At 40.4% G+C, this 23,966-nt stretch overlaps 2 protein-coding genes across 4 annotated transcripts; both read left to right on the forward strand.

Annotated features, from left to right (window-relative positions):
* Positions 1–366: 366 nt before the first annotated feature.
* On the forward strand, positions 367–6,796 carry LOC117233259. Its single transcript, XM_033493385.1, has 11 exons — positions 367–568; positions 688–866; positions 1,320–1,786; positions 2,129–2,372; positions 2,647–2,829; positions 4,585–4,843; positions 4,920–5,083; positions 5,287–5,502; positions 5,605–5,876; positions 6,242–6,374; positions 6,463–6,796. Exons 1-11 carry the CDS (start codon positions 370–372, stop codon positions 6,676–6,678), a joined length of 2,532 nt encoding a protein of 843 aa, XP_033349276.1. The 5' UTR covers positions 367–369; the 3' UTR covers positions 6,679–6,796.
* A 144-nt stretch (positions 6,797–6,940) lies between these two features.
* LOC117233172 (protein yellow-like) lies at positions 6,941–17,760 on the forward strand. 3 transcript variants are annotated; one of them, XM_033493209.1, is made up of 7 exons: positions 6,941–7,487; positions 8,135–8,600; positions 10,124–10,347; positions 14,667–14,806; positions 15,064–15,387; positions 15,458–15,707; positions 16,180–17,537. In XM_033493209.1, exons 3-7 carry the CDS (start codon positions 10,131–10,133, stop codon positions 17,118–17,120), a joined length of 1,872 nt encoding a protein of 623 aa, XP_033349100.1. In that variant the 5' UTR covers positions 6,941–7,487; positions 8,135–8,600; positions 10,124–10,130; the 3' UTR covers positions 17,121–17,537. The 3 variants fall into 3 exon arrangements, with proteins under 3 accessions (XP_033349100.1, XP_033349101.1, XP_033349102.1); XM_033493210.1 differs by lacking the exon at positions 8,135–8,600; XM_033493211.1 differs by lacking the exons at positions 6,941–7,487; positions 8,135–8,600; positions 10,124–10,347 and adding an exon at positions 12,603–12,731 and having other exon boundaries at positions 16,180–17,760.
* The last annotated feature ends 6,206 nt before the right edge of the window (positions 17,761–23,966 follow it).

Here is a 23,966-nt window from a genome sequence, read left to right on the forward strand (position 1 = left end):
AAGTACAATCGTATGACTAAATATTTTCACCTCCGTTGTCATAAAATGGCTCTCTCAGCGCGTTGTTTGAGTATTCATATTTTTTTATGACAAGATACATCTATTTATTCAAGTGTTTTAAGAAAGATAAACATAGGTCGATATTGTAATTACCATCGATTGGAAATTAAGATGCCGGATAATTGAGAGGTATAAAGTCTTTCTTAGAAATGGTAAATCACGCTGATGCTTCTAATCATATGCTATTACAGAGAATCTCTCATGAAATGAAACCGAAAAATTGATTTTCCCGATAACATAGCGTGGAATTACTTGCGAATAAATCACTGTCAACGTTTAATCGGCAATGATTTCGTTATTTTTCAGGAGATGAGGCAGCTTTGCACGTGGATCCTGCTGCTTTTGACGATCGTCAATTTGCGGGCTCTTGAAAAATTGAAGATCATCTACTCGTGGAAATCGTTAGATTTTGTATTTCCAAGCGAGCATGCTAGATTGGCGGCTATTAAAAGTGGAAATTTTATACCTGGTTCGCCATTACCCATAGACGTCGATGTTTACAACGGAGGTAATAAAAAAGACGTAATATTTTCTAGTTCAAAATATTTTTCCAGTTAAAATCATCAATCTTACTTGCAAAGAATTTTCCACGATCTTACGAATGATATATTTTGTTATTGTTTCAAGAGTCCAAATCGACGGTGTTCATCGCCATTCCAAGGTTTCAGGATGGCGTACCTCTAACTTTGGGTTATGTCACCGATGAGGTATCGCTCGATGGAAATACCCTAATCGCACCATATCCAAATTGGAGTTACAACGACGCAGGAAACTGCGCTTCGATAATCAGCGTTTACAGAATGCAGGTACGATCGAGGTTTCCAATCATACGAAACACCGTTTTCGACATTTAGACATTTGCAACTTGGAAGACTACTGTTTTAAATATTTCGTATTGTTACTTTCATACTGTTACTTACATATTTGCACATTCTTCGACGAAGTATGAATAATACTCAAGAAAATGTCTACGTTTACTCATGCATTGCATTTCGTATGTAAACAACGACTGATAAACTTATCAACAACCTATTTTTCTACGTAGTCCACAACTGAAATATGTTGTTCCGTTTTCCTAATGCAATCGTTAAGCCGAATTTACCATTTCCATTGACGCATTCTGATAAACAAGTTATTAAATTATTACCCTCGACCTCGAATAAAAGGAAATTCCTTACCGAGAAAGAAAATTCTATAAATTCTTGATGTTGCGAAATTTAGTTCAGTCACTAAAAAATACTCAATCATTTGCCATTCAGATAGATGAATGCGATCGACTGTGGGTTCTCGACACCGGAAAGCTAGGGAGCAGACAAGTATGTCCGCCGAAGCTGCACGTGTTTTCCCTGCGTGACAATAAACTGATCATGCTGTACAGATTTCCCGAGCACCAGTACAAAAATGAAGATTCTCTATTCGTCACGGTGGCCGTTGACGTCCGAGACAGAACGAACAACTGCAAGGACACGTTCGCCTATATCGCCGATGTGACAGGATTCGCGTTAATCGTCTACGATTTTCGTAATTCAAGATCCTGGAAGATCAACAACAACCTGTTTTACCCTTATCCGCCATATGGCACATTCAACATCAAAGGTGACACGTTTGACTTGATGGACGGAATCCTTGGCCTCGCATTGGGGCCGATTCACAACGGCGATAGAATTCTTTATTTCCATTCGTTAGCCAGCAGAGTGGAATCCTGGGTATCTACCTCTGTAATCAGGTGAATTCTCTGTGACTGTTAATTTATGATAGTTAACTTATGATTGTTAATATATGATTGTTCCGACATTTCTCGCTGTCTTGACGCGGTTTAAACGAGCTTACGCGTGCAGGGAAAAATATATTCAATCGATCCGGTTGCTGAAGCGAGATTCGAATTTGGATCTTCCGGTTGCCGAACGAGTGTAACTTCGATCGAGCCAGCCAGGCCGTCGATGAATATTTTCTCCCAAACTGCCAAGTCTCGAGTGGCTGTCGTGTACACACGACAGTTACAAAGTTGTTATAAAATTACATAATTACAAAAAGGTACTTTTAAAAACGATTGTTCGTTCGAATCCAGGAATTACACACTTTTCCATGAGAAACCCGAAGCCGCTGCAAGGTCGTTCGTGCCGTTTGAACATGAGAGGTCTTCGCAGTCCGTAGCCGAGGCTATGAATCATGACGGAGTTCTTTTCTATGGACTGTTGTCTGATCTAGCGATTGGATGCTGGAACAGCAAGCATTATCCTCAGTTTGGAGGAAAGAATAACGAGATAATCGTCAGCAACCCGGAGACGTTGCAGTTTCCCTCTGGTTTGAAGGTATAAACAAAGCATCCGGCATGTTTCGTAGTTTTCCTCGTTAGATTATTTCGCATTGTTCGAAGCGTTTATGTAGAATTCGTATAATTATTCCGTCAATGCTTTACAGAAGCATTTAGTAACACGCCAAGAAACGTGTCGTGTCAATGGAACATTGTTCTTTAACGTGTCGAGGAAATTTCCTAGGAAGATCCATTCGCAAAATCCATTACTAAGTCTAAATCTTCCTGATGACGTAACATGAATTCCAACACTGATCGATGTTCTCTTTTAGATCATCACATCGAAGAAGGGTAAACAAGAACTGTGGGTCCTGTCGGTGTCTTTCCAGAGATACATGAGCGGTACTTTACACTCGAACGAAACCAATTTCAGGATCCAAGCTGGTTTCGTGGATGAATTAGTTCGCGGCACCAAATGCGATGTCTCCACCCTAAGAGGACGTTTTCATCGGCAATGAGAGTCGTGGCACCGCGAGCAGTTCTCCAACTATTATCATCGGAGCTTCTGGCCATCATGGCAGTTCTCGACCTTCGCCAATAGACCATTTTTTATGAACGATCGTTTGGAATCGTATTATGCCCAAAACCACTTCCATTCATGGCGTCCTTTCGCTATCAGATCCATGGACGCGTATTCCTCGTGGATCAGAAACGAAAGATTCTGATGTCAATCGCATGATTTTGAAATATTCAGATCAGGATAAATTGTAAAGAAGGATACAAATCCTTATCAACCACAAGGTATTAGTCAGCGGAGAAAAGTCACGATTTTGGAAGGAAGGTTGAGTTTAAATACGAACTTTTGTTGCTGCTCGTGGTGCTGTAAAGGTTTCTGGAGTTTCGAGAGCCTATTTTAAGATAGACAATATGAAATTGGAAAAACGGTAACTCCATGAGTTAGATTTGTAATAGAAATTTGTGTAATCGCGTTAATTGTTAATATAGATTTATTAGGATATGTTATTTATTAATATCGACTTATTTGATCGCGCAATTGTGAAACACACTCTATGTTTGTACAGGTTTTAGTATTGTAATAAAAAATGTGTATGTGATGTTATACATCGAATGTATTTACCCTACTCCCCTAAATTGGAATTTTTATATAAGGTAAAAGTAACGAGTGCTTCCAACAAACGATTAATAAACAAGTAATAAATATGTCTAGATACTGATATCATATATATTATACACATTAATTAAAGGATGTTTCACAATACCAATAAATACGTACACCATGGAGAACGTCCTATTTGAAACGAAAAGAATAAAAATGAAAGTGGAAAAGAGTATTAACAATTTGACTTCGTGATTTATTGAATTTTATTATGTAACATACAGAAACTGTAACCTAAGCGTTTCTTTCGAATTGAATATGAAACACTCACATATCGTAAGAAATTTTAAAGACGTATTTTCCAATAAACTATTTGGGAAGGAATTTTCCTAGATACTTTACGTAATTACATTTCCAACAGCTATAACAAATTTCCCAAACTTTGATCGTCTATTATGTTTCTGTACCATAATATATTAACCCTGACATGTGACTAATGACTAATTGTGTTAAAAAAATTGCATTCTTTTATCTACTTTTAACTAATCTTTCTACAGGAAATTATTATTGGAAAACATTTACGTGTAGTCAAATAATTATTTTTATCTAAAGTATTTCTTTCCATGTGATTAAGCCGAAAGCTTTTACGAGTTCTAATTCTTAATCTTTCCTTCTCCGTTTACGTTTATGCTTCAAAGGGTAATTGGCACACTTGATTTTAGATCGTCGTGAGAGATTTGCTATAATTTGAAACTTTTTATTACAATAGAATTGCGACAATTGCGTCAAATTTTTACTAAATACGTATGAAAAACTGTATCAACGGTACAGGACATGTTATCCTATTTCATCAGCTAATCCATTCACTCACCAAGAATTATTGATTATTAAATCATTACCTGTCACTTAATATCTTAAAAAGTGTCCAAGTTGCAGGAAACATAGGCCTTAAATATAGAACAATACTTATTATCTTATCTGTCTGATATATAGAAGGCCGTTACCACTTGTATTTATTGCCCGAACATTGGTCATAATTTTGCATTTCCTTGTTAGAATCCTTTCACGCATATTGCATTTCCATTGCAACAATTTCGCGCAGGTGCTATTGTCTGTATCTGCATATTCCATTTGCGATTTTTATCTTGTCTGACGAGACAAATTATTCTTCAGAACCATGTTAACGCCATGGTTGTTGGTTGTGTTCCTTGGTATCATCTGTCAAGGCTCAACTTCCTGGATAAGATCTTATAATCCATTTGCGAGGAACTTGGAAAATGCGATGCATGTGGTTTACGAATGGAAATATATTGACTTCGATTTCGGTAGTGAAGAAAGAAGGCAAACTGCCATTAGTTCTGGAGAATACAATTATACAACAGTCAATCCCATAGACGTGGATCGATGGCGCAGTAAAGTATCAGTTACTATATTATTTCTCCTCGCTGAAAACAGTTAATTAAATGTTCTTCGTACTTTTCATTAAAGATCTAATATTTGTCACGGTGATAAGGGACGAAGGCGTGCCTTCGTCTTTGAACGTCATATCTGATAAACGTGGACCTGGTGGCCCTCTTCTGACACCGTACCCCAATTGGAACTGGACAAGCACTAAAACTTGTTCTAGCATTATAAGCGTTTACAGAGTTTCGGTAATTCAAAGTTTCTCTATAATTCCAACAGAACTCTATTTATCTGAACACATCGGGGCTAGAAGCCGTATAATAATTTCTCACCGTTAGTAGCGACTCTTCGTCCGTATAGGAGGAGTTTGTATTTAGATAAATGGACAGGAACTCGTTTGATGGAAGATAAATTCGCTATCATATAATATTTACTATTATATTTCTATCAGATCGACAGATGCAACAGACTGTGGGTCTTAGACACAGGTGTTATCGGTGATAATCGCGTGTGTCCCGCCAAGCTCGTTGTCTTCGATCTAACAACCTCTGAGCTGCTGCAACAAGTTGAAATACCAGAGAACATTGCGATAAACTCGACGTTGGGTCAGGGATTATTAGTAACTCCAGCGGTTCAAACTTTTGAACCCAATTGCGACAGAACCTACGTGAGTCTTCATCCATGTCTTATCTGTCAGGGTTAAGAGAAATCTTGATCGCACATCTGTAACTCTACTGGAATTAGTGAAATATACTTGTTGATGCTACAGGTGTACATAGCGGATGTAGATGGTTATGGTTTAATCGTTTACGACGGCAGTTCATTTCGCCGACTAACTTCGAACGCGTTCAACTTCGATCCCAGATATATAAATTACACGATCGAGGGGACAAGCTTTCAATTACAAGACGGTATCGTGGGGATGGCTATATCCCCCTTGACGAACAATCTTTATTTCAGTCCTATGTCTTCTCACAATTTGGGCCATGCTGACACTTACCAGCTGATGCTGGTTCAGGGCGATCAAGTGCAGTATCGAGTGTAAATATATATTGATAAATAGCGTTCGTTGATATGTTACGCTGTGGTTAACACGTGAATGCGTGTCCACGACGTAAGGATGTAGTGTGTTGTCGAGCTAAAAACGTAACGTACTCTATCTTTACGTCTTTATGGCTCTGGTGAATTATCGTTCTGGCGAATGAAACGTTTGAAGATTGAAATACATTCACTCATAAGAATTTATATATATATTTGATTGGTTTGGCGTTATTCGTTAAGACGAGAGTCAGAGTCGTAACTGCTGGGCAATATGGACGGGAAGAGAACCGAGAATTATCGAAACATTTTATCAACTTACAAGTTAAAAATTTCATAAACGTTTATGTTTCATCCATGATGTTCAGGGCCGAAGATATTCTATGGACTCAATCGAGCGCTAAAGCGGTATCGAGAAGCGGAGCTGTTTTCTTCGGACTCGTGAATGACACGTCGATTGGTTGCTGGAACGAATTTCGTTCGCTTAATAGGGAGAATATCGTGAGTAGTCACGTATAGACATTTTTAATCTTCTCCTATTTTTTTAAGAAGCAAAATTAGAGAAATTAACGCAATTTTGCAATTGTAGGGGCTAGTCGCTAGGAATAGACGGACTCTCCAATTCACCAGCGGTCTCAAAGTGAAGGATTGCCATGGAAAAGAAGAGCTGTGGGCATTGACTAACAAATATCAAAGAATAGCAGCAGGCACCTTAGATTACGATGACGTGAACTTCCGAATTTTGAAAGGAGATGTGGGAAGATTGATAAGGGGCACTCGCTGTCAATTATTCGACGTTCTGTGATCTATTGATAAATCTATTAAAATCCTGTTCTCGATATGAAATAAATATTACTCGAAATTCGGTTATATCGTAGGTCGGGGATAAAATAAAGAAATATATAATATACTTGGTGTGATAATATTGGTATGATATTTTTCGACTTCATTGTCTTAGTTTCAGTGTAGCTTTTAAGAGTTTATTTCCACTGCGAGCGCAAATACAGCGTTTTACATTTACGAACCGAGAAACGAAGTAAGCAAGGAAAAATAAAGGAAAATACAAAGAAGGAGTAAAGGGAGGGTAAAGAAGATAAGGTTTATTGTCTAGAGATAATCGAACCTTAAAGCCTAATTATGATATCACTCGAACAGAATGACCTGTTCTTTCGACACTTGTTTCTGGATACCTACGTTTTGATCGTCATAGCTTTATTTTTCTTTAATTAAATCGATCAATTTAAAACACTTACGCAATAAAACAGAAACTCTCCTTTCTGTTTGAAAAACCTGTTGCATGTTGAGTAATTCTCCCCGAACTGACCGTAGGGGTTCCTAAGAAATCAATCGTTCTTAAGATAGCAGAAATGACGTAACTTTTTGACGTTTCTTAGACCGAGTTTGGTCTTATGTAAATTATTACAGTACATTGTTAAAGGGGATAAACAAAAATTATAGATTATGGAACACGATAAGTACTATAAATGGCGATGACTCGCATGGGCTCTAGTCGGCTATATAAGAAACAGGTTTTCTTAATGACTCCATCAGTATGTTCTTTTGTATTTTACTTGATTCTTCGACCAAGAGTTTGTCAATTTGTTACGATAGTTGGTAAGTTGAATCGTCCAAAGGTCACACCAGATCGAATCCGTAAATCGGAAAACAGGAAAAGGCGATGATACTACAGACATTATAAAATTTATAAAATACGCTTTTCGAATCTACGATTATTTATGTTTTTGTGATAAATAAATTTACAGAAACGAGTTATCGAAAAGATGAACGCCAGTAATGTAAGGTAGATCACCCATGAGTTTCACATTCACTCTATTATTCGATAATTAATTAAATTCGTAGCGTCCAGAACGATTGGACGCGAACGAAGTTCTTGAAATTTCTATTCGCGATGGCTCGATAAAATTTCAAGGTGTATGTATTCCAGAAGCTTATCCATCCATATTAACTTTCCCGCACAGTTCAACATTACCTCCTAATTCACTTCGTAATTCAATTAGAATTCAAAAAACAAATGAAAGTAATAGCGAACAGAGAATATTACACAACACGTTTTAGATTAAATTTCATTGATATTATCAAAGATATTTCGATGTTCCCCCCATAATTATAATCAGATATAAATAAAGTATGACGTAACGTAAACGTTACAGTAATTATTCGCTGAAGTAACTACCTGCGTTTAACGCGGTTATTATCGATTAAAAATTTTATTAGATGCATTATTGTGTTTATATAAAAAGAAAACAACGAGCACGAAAAGCGGCGGTTGTAGAAGTAGAAAAACATTACTTTCTGCTTTCTCGGTTCGGCCGAACCGTACGATCCAATTTCAGTCTGTCCATCGGTCCTCGAGTGTCAGTACGCGCGATTAAATAATCTCGGGCGGTTCTGTGCATCGTTCTGTGTACCAATTACATCTGAGAAACTCGAACAATTGTAAGAAGTGGCACCTGAAAAGAAGAAAAACCTACGTCTCGATGTATATTTTCTACCATACCGTTCTCAAGTACCTCGTGAATTTAAAAGAATAAAAAAGCTTGGAAACTTTCGTCCTCATAAATCCGTAATAGCATGTTCTTGTAATTTATTATGATACGATGTTCTGCATTCGATCGAATCAAACAAAATTAAGAAATTTCTAAAGGAAGCGAGGATCTTTCTACACGTTTCTACGATTGTAACTATACAGAGAAGATACATAAACAGGTAAGTCGATGAGAATTAATCATCTGAAAAATAACGTAGTTTCCTAAAAGTATGCAGATATATTTGTTCGTTCTGATATATTCGTCTGGACGATAGTTCACCAGGAAATGTATCCATTGTAGCAATACGTTTAACCGTGTTCTTCCTCTTCGATAGTCGATATTCCGTAATATTCCTGCTCGCTGAGAGAGAGAGAGAATTCCTGGATATAGACAGGAAATAGTTGGCGAAACCGAAAGTACATTATCCGGTGAAAAGCAGTGTTTACTCTTAATTCGCGGCATTTGTCTCGCGCCACTTGTCGAACGAGTCATTGGAACGAGATAGGTAGCGTTTCGGATAATGTGGATCATTTGTTTCTGTGGCTTTTCAGTCGGTTCGACCATGAGCTTGACTTTTATACGATCGAGACGAATCGCTAGATATTCGTGTTTGAATAGCATCAAGTTGGAGGAAGGAGCGTTTCCGCTTCCTTCTGTTATTCTTTAAACGCGAACGATTCGTTCGACACATCTCTCGGTAATATTTTAACGAATACGAGTGAAATTTACAATATGCTGAAGGCAGGATGTGTGTGGTAAAAAGGGAAAGCGTATCGATATTTAATTGCGTCTAATTTACATGCGCAAGCATGCATCTTTCTCTTGATGCACTTGAGTTCCGTGCTGATACTTCGTCTTCCGGCTTGTTCACACGTTTGTTAAGCAAGCGTGTTAAATGTCAATTCGTTGACGCGAAAATATTAACGCGGCATTGGTTCGAATTTCGCGTTATAAATGTAACGAATGCATTCGATGAAAGTACCTTCGTAAGATCAATGTTTATTCATTGCGATATAACATGTTACATAATATGTACACATAACAAAGCTGTTACAAATTTCACATTAACAAGTTTTAACTCGCGTATATTCTTCTTTTAAGTAGGCAAGTAGCGTGATTCTTGCGACAGCATTTGAGATTAAAGTAAACGGTTTTTAGCGTGGGCTGTGGGGAAACGTGTACTTTTCTTTTTGTGTTTAAATAATTCGCTTTTTTCAGGTTGTATTGTGAAATTGCTGAGTAAACAGCGAATATTTCTCTCGCAGCTGCCGAGAAAGAACCTTAAAAGTTTAATGCACTTCTACAACCAGAAGGTACAAGATGAAAGCCTGACATTTGCCAAAGATATTTTTCAGCGAATACTCGCCGACTTAGCAAAACGTTTTCAATCGATAAATTAAATTGAAACATTGCCGTATTAGAAAATTATAGAAGGATTAGAAAGATATTATTATTCCAACAACTGAAATTAATACAGAAACTGACTCGTTCAAAAAAGTTATCATCGTACAAATAGTTTTACACAGCAAAACAAGAAAAACTCGTAGTCGAGCGGTCGCAGCTATTACGAAATAGTATGTAGCGCCTTGAATGGCAGCCTATTATATTGCGGTCCACGTTTTTCCACGACGCTTTCTCGATGACCTAATTGCGCCATTTAATTGAGACGTACAGGTGATCTCTCGTCTCCCTTTTTTGCAGACATGCCATGACGAGAAAAGGGAGAAGTATCGAATCGGAAGTTGGAACGCGCGGTTGGTCGAAGAATTCATGGACGTCGACCAACCTCATCAAACAATCCAACAGCTATGCCTACGTCTCTCCGACTCATTCTTTCGGTTACAGCTGGGACACCCCTAATTCCAAGTACTACCATGGCTGTTTCGGTCAAAAGTTACCTAAAGTGCGTGACACATCTGGCACAGGCAAGTTTGAACGTCGGTTTGCGACTAAGGCATGAAGCGTTTGTAGTATGAACTTTCTTCTAATTGCGAAACATCGTATGAGATTATATTTAGAAGAACGAAGAAATAGTGATACGTATTACCAATGATTGTAAAAATAGCAGCGAGCGACGTGGTGTAACAAACGTAGCAGTAACAGTAACGACGAAAATAATAGTATGAGGTTGAGAATATTTAGAATACAAAAATATTCTGACACGTTAGACCGCGGATAAGGAAGGTGTAAAAATGTAGATAACGCGTATGATATGCAAGAATACGTAAAACGGTGGATTCGTGTGAAATCGAAACGTCGATATGGAATATTCCAATGAAAATTTGCAATTCATTTTAATTAAAAAAAAAAATACTCAAAATATAAGTCGAATAAGACCGCGTGCCATAACGTCGTAAAATTAAACAAAGTTTCGCCGCGTAAGAACAATGCTGGCGTTCGGCCGGTGTGTCCTCGTAAAAATAACTTTGCCTCGTAAAACAAATCACTTTCCGGGAAAACCTATATACACGTGCGATTGTTCGGTCGTTTTTCACTGCTTCGACGTGGCAACGACTATCGCAATTCATTGTGCAATGCGATTTTCCTCGCTTTCGACAATCGAACGACGCGACGTGTGTGCCAACCTGCTACGAGACAATGTCGAACATGCTCGAATTATCCGGTCGTTAGGTACTCGAGCGTGGCGAGCTATTAAAAATTTGCATTAGAATTTTGAAGTTATCGATCAATTCACAGAAGCAGCGAGCACCCAAGAAGAATCTATCGCATCCATATAAACGCAGTCCCTCAAACGCATACTTTTTCCAAGCGATCGTTAAACAAGTGTGAAATGCTTTTGCCTTGAATGGCTGACAGTCTCCGCGGAATTTCAATCATCCGCACGTTCAATTTATCTCTGTCTCTCCTGTCCCTCTTTCTTCTGCTCCCTCTTCTTCTTTATCCTCTTCTTCTTCTTCTTCTTCTTCTCCTCCTTCTTCATGATTCGTATCTGCTTTGATCGAAGAAACTAAAGAGTTCTCACGAGATTAATGCTGGCGTAACGATGCTCCGATGCATTCGGCCCAACGAATCCCCCGTTTCGTAACTTCGAACGATTGCTTCAAAACTCGTTCGGAATATCGAGCATCGGGGCAAGTAGCGAGTTTGTTGCTGAGCTAGATTGCGAGAAACGTTATAGCAGAGCCAGAATTCATGTTCCTGAAAGTACAGGTACAGTTACTTAATCGATAAACACTTGGCCAACATGATTTACGATACGAAGAAACAATAACAACAATCTCGTTCGTTTAATTAAATCATTCGTCCAGTTAACATACTCATTAATCGTAGCCGTTGTCTATCGTTTCTTATTTTAGTTTAGACTGGAATCGCTTTGGACTGAAATTTTCCAACGATAGAAACACACGATCGGATTGCAGCTACCTCGAAGAACATAGTACGATGTAAAAAACATCGCCATGGGAGAAGCTATCGAACGAAATTGTCTTTAGACTATTCATCAAAGTAGTCATCGACTTATTTGCAATCACCGTCGGTAATAGCTTCCACTATAGTATTAGAACGTGAGCAATTAAGTGCACGCTCAAGTACGCTAAAATGTCACCTATCGTCGCAATTATTGTCTTCGATCGATTTCGCCATAGAGCCCATTTATTTCGACCGTTAATTATCAGTATTTCTCAAACGAAATTTCTGTCGTTTTCTCGTTAACTGTTACGAACTGTAACGTTCCTATATTTACGCGTTGTATTTATCAGATAAATTTCCTACGTGTGAAACGATTTACAACGATAACGATAGACTCGATCTGCAAGCGTTAAGGAAGAATGCAATTAAAACGGGTTAACGAGTTCCGCATGGTGCGTAGCTCGTGTTACCGATCGTTAAAACATTTTCGCGCGATATGACATAGTTGCGGGTGTGGGCGGCTCTCTTTTTCTTCGTTTCACGAGCACGGAACGAGCTCTCATGAACTCGCCGCCAATGACCTATACCGCGGTGCCTCCGACGAGAGGGAAAATCTTCTTCGAGAGAAGGGATTCGCCATTCTCTCCTTTCGTAGTACACCTAGACACACTTATGACCCGGATAGTGAATATGGCAGTCGGGTAACATCCACGCTCTCATCCCGAGCGAACATCTTCATTTGACCGTCATCTGTCGCGCGTTGTTCTCGATCCTTCTTGCAAAAGTCCAGCTGCAGTTTCTTGCTTACAGTTTCTACGCTCAACTCGAGTATCAGTCGATAATACATCGATCTTTCCGACTAATTACCGTGGCCAAGGAAGACCGAGAGTCAGTGGGTCACCTTGAAGAACACTCTTCGTACTTCCGAGGAATCTTGCAGGTACTTTGATCGAAAGGATAGAACCCACACTGTGAGTTCAATTATTTCGCAAGCCTTCCTTTGTCTTATTCCATATCGTCGGTTTATAGCGGCGAAGCGTGAAATATCATTGGAATTTATTGGCTATGTCCCGCGCTTCACTTTCGCGGTGATGAGATACGCGTCGTTGGATGCTGGATGAAACTTGTCGCATTGCAAAAAGGTGAATAGTAAAGTTGGAATAATTTTGAATAATAAAATGAACAAATTCTGGGATAAAAAAGTTCTGAATAATTCTGTCAAGAGCAGGTGCATATCTCGTAAGGACCGATAGAGGATGACATTATGCGACGAACATAACTTTTTTGCGTGTGAAGTGACGACATTTCGAAGCTAATTTTTGTTTTTCTCTTTTTTCTTCAGTCAAATGCTGTATACTTGTTTTTGCTCCAAATTTGTTTGCGTTAAAACACATTCAACGAGGAGACGACATACTGTGATATTTTACGTGGAGCGAAAAATTGGGTGATTTTCCTTTGTGTCGAAGAAATTGACATTAGAGACAAAAATCGTTTTTCTATTCCATTTTCAGTGGATCGTTTTTCATGATTTTCTTGAGGGAAAGTCTAGTCAAGCGGCTCTCGTCACCTTGAAAGTTGCTAAACTGCAAAATCATCTTGGATTTACGAGCGCGTTCGCTTTCCTTTTAAATCCGCCGTCTTCCTGGCTGACGCGAACGTACTCGTGTTAATTGCATGTTATATACTACGGTCTCTCACAACCGGTGATGCAACTCCAACATGCGTATTTTGGTGTACTTAATACCAAGCTCGATTTTCATTCACAAGTCTCTATCACGAACGATCATCATACTCAATGAGATTCTTTTCAATTTCTTCGATTAATTTTTTACATTTCTTAAATATTCTGCTAGCTGTAGTAAATTTGTACAGCAATTATTGTATTATAATCAACGCAGCTTGAGAAAAGATGCTTATCTTATCTTGTTGCTGGATAATACAATACAGTGGCGTAAATATCTTGTTCACAAGTTTTATACTCACACGCATCGTGTATTTAAATGAAACGTTTAAATGAAACAGTAAAGCACGAATGACAAAGTACATAGAACGAAATGGCAAAATGAAATGTCCTGTAAAATTCTATTTTAATGTAACATTTCAATTTCTTCGAGAGATAGGTTTTTAAAGATTTGATATTTTACTGAAAAACTAAAAGCAAGGCTATAAATTTATCCATTGAGAATAATCGTTTTATTCGAATCTCGCTTGCAGTGACATTATTAGAGTCATAAACCTGGCCAAGAAACTATACCATAGAGAGGTATCGATAGGAAAGTAGCGATAACTGTGGAAGCTTGTCACGATATCGCCAGGTATAGGACACCGTTGCAGCCGTAACTCGCGTTCTATCCTCCGGTGACTTTCGTAGATCCAATTTGGTTGAAAATACCGTTATGAATTTCTTATCATCGATCGAACTTTTATTCGCTTACCTTTGCTTCGCCAAATGTCAAATAAATGTCTATGGCATTCAAACGAAAAAGTTCAATGTAAACTTTAAGACGATCTCAGTCTTCTTTCTCTCTTTCAGATTTATATTTCTCGAGACCATTTTTTTAAACCAGTATTGTCGTAAAAATAATTCAGAGACTCGTAAATTCCGTTATAATGGTATTGATTAGCGTAAAAAATTGAAATCTCGATCTCACAGCTGTCATCAGAAATAAATTATACCATCGATCTTTCCACGTACTGCTGCCTCCTGTTCGTTTATTATCCAATAGCCATTGCATAACGATTATCAAATTCACGTCGCTCGGGGCAAAACGGTTACGCTCGATCGCGATAACCGGGTCAACGTGAACTTGGTTGAGAAATCGGCTAACGAAGGTCGTAATTCCCTCGCATGTATCGGAATCTCCTTTCTTTTCAGGCATGGCGAACATGATGCCGTGGCTGCTGTCGATGTGCTTGCTCGGTCTCCAGGAGATCGCGATCCAGCCTGCAAGCAACGCGCTTTCACGCGATCTTGGAACCATCAGCCAAAGAAGCGTGCCTTCGGGCTTTCGCTCGGTACGAACACTTTCCCTCTGATGTAATTTAATGACATACAATTACCTCTTGTAAGTGACACTAAAGTAATTCCGAATGAGAGTAATCTAAGTTCATTCTCGAATGGATTTCAGGATAATAACACCGAGTTGATAATTGAAATTTTCCACCCTAATTATTGGTAACTTTAAGAGCAAATTTATGTAACATAGTACTTACTATAGTTGCTACACGGTATAATTTCCACGGATTCTGGTACTAAATATCGAATACTCTAGTCTTTAAGGAACTACAAAACCCTGATATCGAGCCACGATGAACTTCCTGGCCACATAAACTGTGACTCACCAAAACTCGAAGAGAATTCGCTGGAGAGATCGCCCACGACTCCAGAATACAACAATCATCTTTATGGTTCGACGCCGGACTCGAGGGAATATTTCTCGAAATCTTTCGAGAAAAGGCTTCGCTCCAGACTACCGGAAAGAAACCTACTTAGGACGGATCCACATTCGGTGAATCAACTGGAATCTCATGGATTTAATTACGATTCTGGACGAGGGCAAATCGAAGACGATTATGTTGGACCTGCTATGGAATTGGTAAGTTTCACGAAGAATCCAGGCAAATAAATAAACACGTTTCGGTTAAAATTTCCAAATAATTCGACAGGTTTACGCGTGGTCCACGATTGACTATACTTACGACAGCGTCGAGGCTCGAGATTCGGCTATTTACGACGGAGATTTCATCGCGGAGAACAACCTACCGCTAGGATTGGAAATTTGGAGAGACAAGGTTTTCATTACTCTTCCAAAATGGAAAGACGGTATTCCGGTTACACTGGCTACCGTGCCAAAACCTTCCAAGACGAAAAGTCCCAAATTGAGACCTTATCCAGACTGGGGATGGCACCGACCAGGTTAGCGTACTTGAATACATGCAAGATCCGAATAACACAAATATAGTACATGCATATGATAAATTTTCAAATTAATTTTTCTTGGAAACAAAGTGTCTTGCGAAGAAATTTTATTCTACATTTTCGACTAACTTGTTTTCACACGTAGAGTGACCTCCTGTCGATTATTTAGTTCCGTCCAGTCCGCTATTACCTATGTATACTTGCTACGCTTCTAAATTCAATTTTCTCGAAAACTAAGCCGAGAATGAACAAATTTTATTCTACGTATTTTTCTTATTTTTCACAAGGAATCACGCGGTGTCCGCTTTTACATGTTATTCGACCGGATTCTGTATGTGTAATGGCTCACTAGAAAGCATTTACTATAGGGAGAGCTTTGATATCGTATCGCTAAATATCTTGCTTACAATGCTGTCGCGCAATATATGATTCTTAACGTGAATATTAGCGAACGTTATTTTATTACCAGGTAACTGCGATGGACTGACATCCGTCTTTAGAGTGCAAGTGGACGAATGCGACCGTTTGTGGGTCCTAGACTCGGGCAAAGTAGATATCGCGAAAGGAGGCAGATCAGCCTGTCCTCCGGCCATCTTCATCTTCGACCTAACGACAGATACCCTTCTCAGAAAATACATTATACCGAGTGACCAAGTAAAGGAAGATTCGTTGTACTCGAACATCGTGGTGGACATCAGAAACGAGAATTGTGATTTGGCGGTAGCTTACGCTTCGGACGTGTTCCGCTATGGATTATTGGTCTACGACTTCTTCAAGGATTCCTCTTTCAGAATCCAGCATCACTTCTTCTATCCTGATCCTTTGGCAGCCAAATACGAACTCCATGGTATAAAATTCCAATGGACGGATGGAATTTTCGGGATAGCGCTGAGTCCAGTGGATATCCACGACGATAGAACCTTGTTCTTCCATCCTATGTCCAGTTTTCGGGAATTCGCCGTTTCGACGTCTATTCTCGCTGATAAAAAGACAGCCGAAGAGAATACGGAACTTTTTATGCCGATCGGTAGACCTAGAGCCAAAGACTACGGTCATTCTTCCGGTTCCGTGATCGATAGAAACGGAGTGATGTTCTTCAATATGGTGACCAGAGACTCTGTTTGGTGTTGGGACACCAGGAAGGAATATATTCCACAAAATCTTGGAGTTATAGGGACTAGTAATTTGTCCTTGGTCTTCCCCAATGACATCAAGGTTGATCATGAATACGATCAGAATATTTGGCTCATTTCGAATAAGTTGGCTATGTACCTTTATGGAAGTATCGATAGTAGCAAGATTAACTATAGAGTGTTCAAGGCTAATGTTAAGCAGGCTATCAAGGACACCGTCTGCGATCCTAATTACGTCGTGCCTGGCTCTGAGCACGGTTACGACGAGATTTGTTGAAGATTCTTCGCGTTTTGTTAAGAGATTTGAGGTATACGTGGTGGGCAAGAATTTGTTAAAAAATTGGAATATTTGTGAATGAAAATATATGTTGGGGATAAGGGAACTGGGGCAGTCGTTCCTGTTATCTCAGGAAGACAAATGTGAATAGACGTTACGCCGCGACATGTTGAGAATAGAGAAAACAACTACCTCGAATTCGTCTTCACTGGAAATAACGGAGAAGCTTTGTATTTTTTTAATATTTTAAGCGTGATAAAATCTCTAAGCAAATACATTTTGTGATCACTTTGATCACAATGTTTTAATTCCATTCGTATATGGTATTGAAGATGAGGTAACGAATAAATGTACACACCGAGAGATCGTGCGACCAGGAGAAAGCGTATCGTTAAATAAATGTAGCATTAAAATATTCTTATGAGAAGAAAGATTTTCCCATGTTTCCTCGTTAGATGAAATGTAAACTATAGATACTCATTATCACTTTTGATATAAATCAAGCAAGTTACGGGGAAAGCCAGCATTTAGAGTGGATGAAAATTTTCTCACATACACTGCCAGTTTTTATTCATTGTACGTATGCTACGCTTGCGTGTTTAGAATATAGTTAAGCAATAAAAGTAACTTTGCTAATTAATCACGCGATTACTCTCTTTCTGACTCCTAGCGTTATGCAACCCGCTTCCACGCGAGATTCGACGTTTCTTCGACCTGCAGGCGTCTTTTTTAAACTTTTTTTTATTATTTCGTTAAATGATTGTTCGTATGAAATTAATTGATTCCACTGATCACAGAAATGGTATTAAAATATATTTATGTAATCCATAAATGTAAGAGAACACACTAAAAATGTAAATAAACAAACAGACCGGAAATGTAACTAAATAAAACGTTTGAATTCGAATGGGGACAGCATGTAAATAAGTAAATTTAATGGATTATACTGCGTATAATAAATGCATCACTGTCTTAACGTAAACGAATGGAAGCTCAAAAATGACGTACTTATCGCGAAACGCGTCGATGCGAAGAGGAAAGCTCTCGCAAAGAATCGTACACTTGTTAGAACAACCTTGTTAAAAGATAAATGATCTCTCTGGAGGGAACCGTTCCTTCCATTTGCGCTAAGCGTTTCAGAAGGGTTCATATGGTTGCTGTAAGTCACGCGTGTGCGGTTTCAAGTAGCGCGAATCGAGGACACGATGCACCAACTGCATCTCTGTTCTCCTTCCTGTTGATCTTCGCCCGAAACCTTCCTTCCATTCCTAATAAAATCGTACGATATTTGTAACGATTTTATAAAATTTAAAACCTTCCCCAAGCTGGAAACTGCGTACAAATACAAAAATTTATTTCGAAGATAGTGTTCGACATGTTTTTTTATTTTGTGAACAAGGAAACAGGAAACGATAATTATTTGTATTAATTTAATAATTTTCATTTTAATAAAATGCGATTATTAATTTTACCATTTGTAAGATTAAAATTAAGTTAGTGGCGTCTAAGGTTAAAAAGTCTTATACGTAAAATATTGCAAGTTTTAACTTGAATCGTAATACATATACAAAATGTTCGGCTAGAGGTGTCGGAAAATTTAAGTGTTCCTGAAGCCGAAATAAGAAAATCAAAAATAAAACAATTGCGACTTCGGCTTTCTTTTTTACTTATTGACAATTAAAAATTGGCCAAAATACCCCTGCACGCGAGCAAACCTCCTTACACCAACGAAAGTAGGTCAGTCTAAGCAACAGGGCGCACAGTAATCCTCAAACCGAATGACCGATGATGCTAGTGATCTACCGGTGATCAAGCCGTGGATCCAACACATAAGCCGGCAACTTAACACACTCCAACTGAACGAGTGGAACCCGGGGAGGGACCACTGAACAGTATTATGAAAGTAAGTCCCCATCTGCACAGTGGGGTCCACCCCCATGCGGCAAAACAAGCTTACAGAAGACGTAAAAAAATTGCAGGTCCCTGACCGAGTACCGAAATACCAATCGGACAGGACTGCAGATCCACGACTGAATCCCCAACAGATTCGCAAGGATCACCGTCGCGACGACAACTCCCGTGATCCGATGCAAACATCGAGCAGTCGTCCAGCAGTCACCAAGACAGAGGTGTCCTTGGGACGACTTACGAATCCGAAGAGTTGTCTAGTGCACATTGACCCGTATGCACTCCAAATACGCGCAAGCGAGTACGCCACGCGACAGTTTGAAAGAACTGAGTGATCGCGAACCGATAAATCGCAAGTACAATAAGTACTGTGTGGTAAGCGAGTGAAGGGAGACGAGATTTTTCATTTTTCGTTCCAAGGTGGATAAATATCGTTGTACAGAATAAGCTCACAATGCACTTAACTCAGGTATCTACCTTACGATTAATGAAGACTAAAACGTACGCATCCCACGGTATCCCACGGTATCCCACGGTATCCCACGGTATCCCACGGTATCTCACCGCGCCCCACGATGTCCAACGGTGTTCAACAGTGTCCCACGATGTCCAACGGTGTTCAACAGTGTCCAACGGTGTCCAACGCTGTCCAACGGTGTCCCACGGTGCAGTCCAGTCTAGATCATCCAAAATTCTTTTCGCTGCTTTTGGTGATCCAAACTGGACTGTTGCGTAGTTCTTGGCTTGGTATCGTTTTCCAAAGATTAATCAGCTGATTAATTTTTGGAAAACGATGCCAATTACCAGGTCTCACCACGAGGAGGTGACTACGCACGAGACCCGCCCATGAGTTATTCAACATTATGCATCGGTCTCGACATTCAACCTATTGGCCAGAATGTCGATTTCTGACTCTACTTGATCATGGGCCTGCGTAAAGAGATAGTTGTTTCGTAGCCTAACTGCGAAACACATATCTCCAACGCAGCGCTTACATGAATCTTTACAAACGTAGAACAAAGCCTACGTAACGCAACATCCATCTCCCACACAACGATTACATCGATCAGTACAAATATCGTACAATAATTCGCATCCCTACTGGCATCATTCGGTATCAAACACACATTTATCTAACTTGGAATGAAAGGAAGAAAATGTAGCTACTGACACTGTATATACCATTTCGTGTCTCGCAGAAGGGACATACGACTCGCTGTACTAAACTAGTTATCGTTCTATTTTTGCGACACTGTAAGATATTGAAGATACTGAAAAGTTATAAACTCTAACGTGATCTCAATAAGTATCCCTTAAAAATGGGAAAACAAGAGAATGCCCGATGAATCAGATGATAAGGGAAAAAATTCGCGGCGCGCCCGAAACGAACGAGATCGCGATCTCTCGAAAGAACTAACAAACCTACGCGAAGTACCCCCGTACACGAGATAACCCCGAGGTTCAGCGGAAAGCCCAAGAATTGACCGTAACTCGATTCCTGTTTCGCCGTTCGAAACTTACACGAGTCGCGGTCGATGGCGCTGACCGATGATGCTAGTGATCCACGGGTAATTCAGCCGCGGATCCAGCACATAGGCCAGCAACTTAACACACTCCAACTGAACATGTGGAACCCGGGGATGGATCGCTGAACAGGATTACGAAGGCAAGAGGCCTCAACTGAACAGTGGGGTCCACTCACGGGGAGGGACCGCTGAACAGGATTACGAAGGCATTGACCTCAAATGCACAGTGGGGTCCACTCCCGCGGGCCCGAACAGAATTACGGAGGACGTGAAATTGCAAGTCCCTGACCGAGTACCGAAGTACCAATCGGACAGGACTGCAGATCCACGACTGAATCCCCAACAGATTCGCTAGCATCACCGGCGCGACGACAACTCCCGCGATCCGATGCGAACGTCGAGCAGTCGTCGAGCAGTCACCAAGACAGAGGTGTCCTTGGGGCGACTTACGAATCCAAAGAGTTGTCCAGTGCACGTTGACCCGCACGTACGCGGAATACGCGCGAGCGAGTACGTCACGCTACGGTTTGAAAGAACTGAGCGACCGTGAACCGATAAATCGCGGCAACAATTCTTCCAGTGTGGTAAGCGGGGGGATCACGAGAAACGAGATTTTTCTTTTTTTCGTTCTAAGGTGGATAAATATCGTTGTACAGAATGAGCTCACAATGCACTTAACATAGATATCTTCCTTACGATTAATTAAAACTAAAACGCACGCATTCCACGATGTCCCACGATGTCCCACGGCGTCCCACGGCGTCCCACGCCGTCCAACGGTGTCCAACGGTGTCCAACGGCGTCCAACGGCGTCCCACGGCGTCCAACGGCGTCCAACGGCGTCCAACGGCGTCCAACGGCGTCCAACGGCGTCCAACGGCGTCCAACGGCGTCCAACGGCGTCCAACGGCGTCCAACGGTGTCCAACGGCGTCCAGCGGTGTCCAACGACGTCCAACGACGTCCAACGGTGTCCAACGACGTCCAACGACGTCCAACGACGTCCAACGGTGTCCAACGGTGTCCAACGACGTCCAACGACGTCCAACGGTGTCCCACGGTGTCCCACGGTGTCCCACGGTGTCCAACGACGTCCAGCGGTGTCCAACGACGTCCAACGGTGTCCAACGACGTCCAACGACGTCCAACGGTGTCCAACGACGTCCAACGGTGTCCAACGACGTCCAACGGCGTCCCACGGCGTCCCACGGCGTCCAACGGCGTCCAGCGGTGTCCAACGACGTCCAACGGTGTCCAACGACGTCCAACGACGTCCAACGACGTCCAACGACGTCCAACGACGTCCAACGACGTCCAACGACGTCCAACGACGTCCAACGGTGTCCAACGGTGTTCAACGATGTCCCACGGTGTCCAACGATGTCCCACGTTGTCCAACATCGTGCAACGATTTCCCACGGCGTCCAACGGTGTCCAACGATGTCCCACGGCGTCCAACGATGTCCCACGGCGTCCAACGATGTCCCACGGCGTCCAACGATGTCCCACGGCGTCCAACGATGTCCCACGGTGTCCAACGATGTCCCACGGCGTCCCACGATGTCCCACGGCGTCCCATGGTGTCCCACGGCGTCCCACGATGTCCAACGGCGTGCCACGGTGTCCCACGATGTCCCGCGGTGTCCAACGATGTCCAACGACGTCCAACGGTGTCCAACGGTGTCCAACGACATCCAACGATGTCCAACGTTGTCCAGCGACGTCCAACGACGTCCAATGACGCTCTACGATATCCAACGTTGTCCAACGACGTCCAACGACGTCCAACGATGTCCAACGATGTCCAACGGTGTCCAAGGTCGTCCAACGATGTCCGACGGCGTCCAACGTCGTCCAACGTCGTCCAACGATGTCCGACGGCGTCCAACGTCGTCCAACGTCGTGCAACGATGTCCCACGGCGTCCAACGGTGTCCAACGATGTCCCACGGTGTCCCACGGCGTGCCACGGCGTCCAACGGCGTCGCACGGTGTCCAACTGCGTCCCACGTTGCAGTCCAGTTTAGATTATTCAAAATTCTCTTCGTGGTTTTTCGTAATCCAAACTGGACTGTAATAGCGTGGTTCTTAGCTTGGTATTGAATTATTGTGCAATGTTTGTACTTATCGATATAGTGCTTTTCCAAAAGTTAAGCAACTGATTAATCTGCGAAAACGATTACATCCATCAGTGCAAGCATTGTACAATAATTCGCAACCGTATTGGCAACATTCGGTATCAATGATTCATTTGTCTAACTTGGAAAGAAAGAATGGAAATGAAACTATTGACACTGCATATACAATTTAGAATCTTGCAGAAGAGATATACGACTCGTTGTACTAAACTTATGAAAATATCGAAAAGTTATATACTCCAACGTTACCGCAATATGCTTCTTTTAAAAATGGGGAAACGGGAAGAGGCCTGAACAGTCAGACAGTGGAAGAAAAATCATTTCGGTATCTAGCATACATATTTAATATGCTATGAAATGTTCATGTATGTAATTGAAATCTACTTTCTGCTAGTTGATAAATTTGAAACAAACTCATTTACTTGATGTGGTATATGAAAGAAACAGGTATCTTTAAAACGAGAATATTTTATACATGAAAAGTAAACTACTAATAATGTTAAATTATAGATCAAATTACTATTGATTAAATTTTAGCAAATATAGAGAATCATTTGTATCTTTTTAATCGAAACTAGGGTTACGTTGAAAACAAGAATTTTAAGTAATTGAATTTAATCTGAATTAAAAATTCAATATGAAATTCGAATATTCATAAAATTCTATATTACTGTTAAAAGATTGAAAATATCGCGGTCGAAAAAATGTTAAAAGTCATGGTTCTAAGAACGAACAATCACCCGCGCTGATTCCAATTGCAATGAATTAAATTTTAAAAAATATTTTAAGCCTTCATAGCAACATTAAGATATTTCATTATAATACTTTGTTGTGCATGAAATCGCTCACAGTTTCATATATGTAAATCTATATATAATATACATTCGTAATAAAGTTTTGTATTTTATCAGTTATGGTAACGTTAACGCTGACCAAGAAACATTTCTTATAGCAGTATTTTCAGTAATAAACGTGGTAATAGGGGGCGCTGAAAAGGAAACAAAGCAGTAGCCAGAAGGGCTACTAAAATTCAATCGTATTCCACTCTATATAAACCCGATCAACACGCCGAGAGTGGAACTGAATATTCTTGTTTCGCAACACTAATTTACTACTAATATTTATGAAGCAGAAAATTTTCAAAATCAAACCGCGATGAGTGCTTCGTTATATCTGCAATATCAATAATCTACCATTAAAAGAAAAAAAAATTAAGCCTGAAAATTCCCGATATTTGATACGCAACACGAATAAGTATAAATCTACGCACTCGTAT

This window comes from Bombus vosnesenskii, unplaced genomic scaffold, assembly GCF_011952255.1.
Source record: "Bombus vosnesenskii isolate JDL3184/JDL3185 unplaced genomic scaffold, Bvos_JDL3184-5_v1.1 scf7180000013295, whole genome shotgun sequence".
In the NCBI taxonomy this organism is placed as follows: domain Eukaryota; kingdom Metazoa; phylum Arthropoda; class Insecta; order Hymenoptera; family Apidae; genus Bombus; species Bombus vosnesenskii.

Bases quoted from the DNA above. Each gene is read 5' to 3' on its own strand.
- LOC117233172 (XM_033493209.1), top strand. From the start codon at position 10,131: ATGACGAGAAAAGGGAGAAGTATCGAATCGGAAGTTGGAACGCGCGGT. The intron at 10,348-14,666 runs GCAAGTTTGAAC...CTTTCTTTTCAG, and splicing joins GCGTGACACATCTGGCACAG to GCATGGCGAACATGATGCCG. The intron at 14,807-15,063 runs GTACGAACACTT...CGAATACTCTAG, and splicing joins TGCCTTCGGGCTTTCGCTCG to TCTTTAAGGAACTACAAAAC.
- LOC117233259 (XM_033493385.1), top strand. From the start codon at position 370: ATGAGGCAGCTTTGCACGTGGATCCTGCTGCTTTTGACGATCGTCAAT. The intron at 867-1,319 runs GTACGATCGAGG...TTTGCCATTCAG, and splicing joins TCAGCGTTTACAGAATGCAG to ATAGATGAATGCGATCGACT. The intron at 5,503-5,604 runs GTGAGTCTTCAT...TTGATGCTACAG, and splicing joins CCAATTGCGACAGAACCTAC to GTGTACATAGCGGATGTAGA.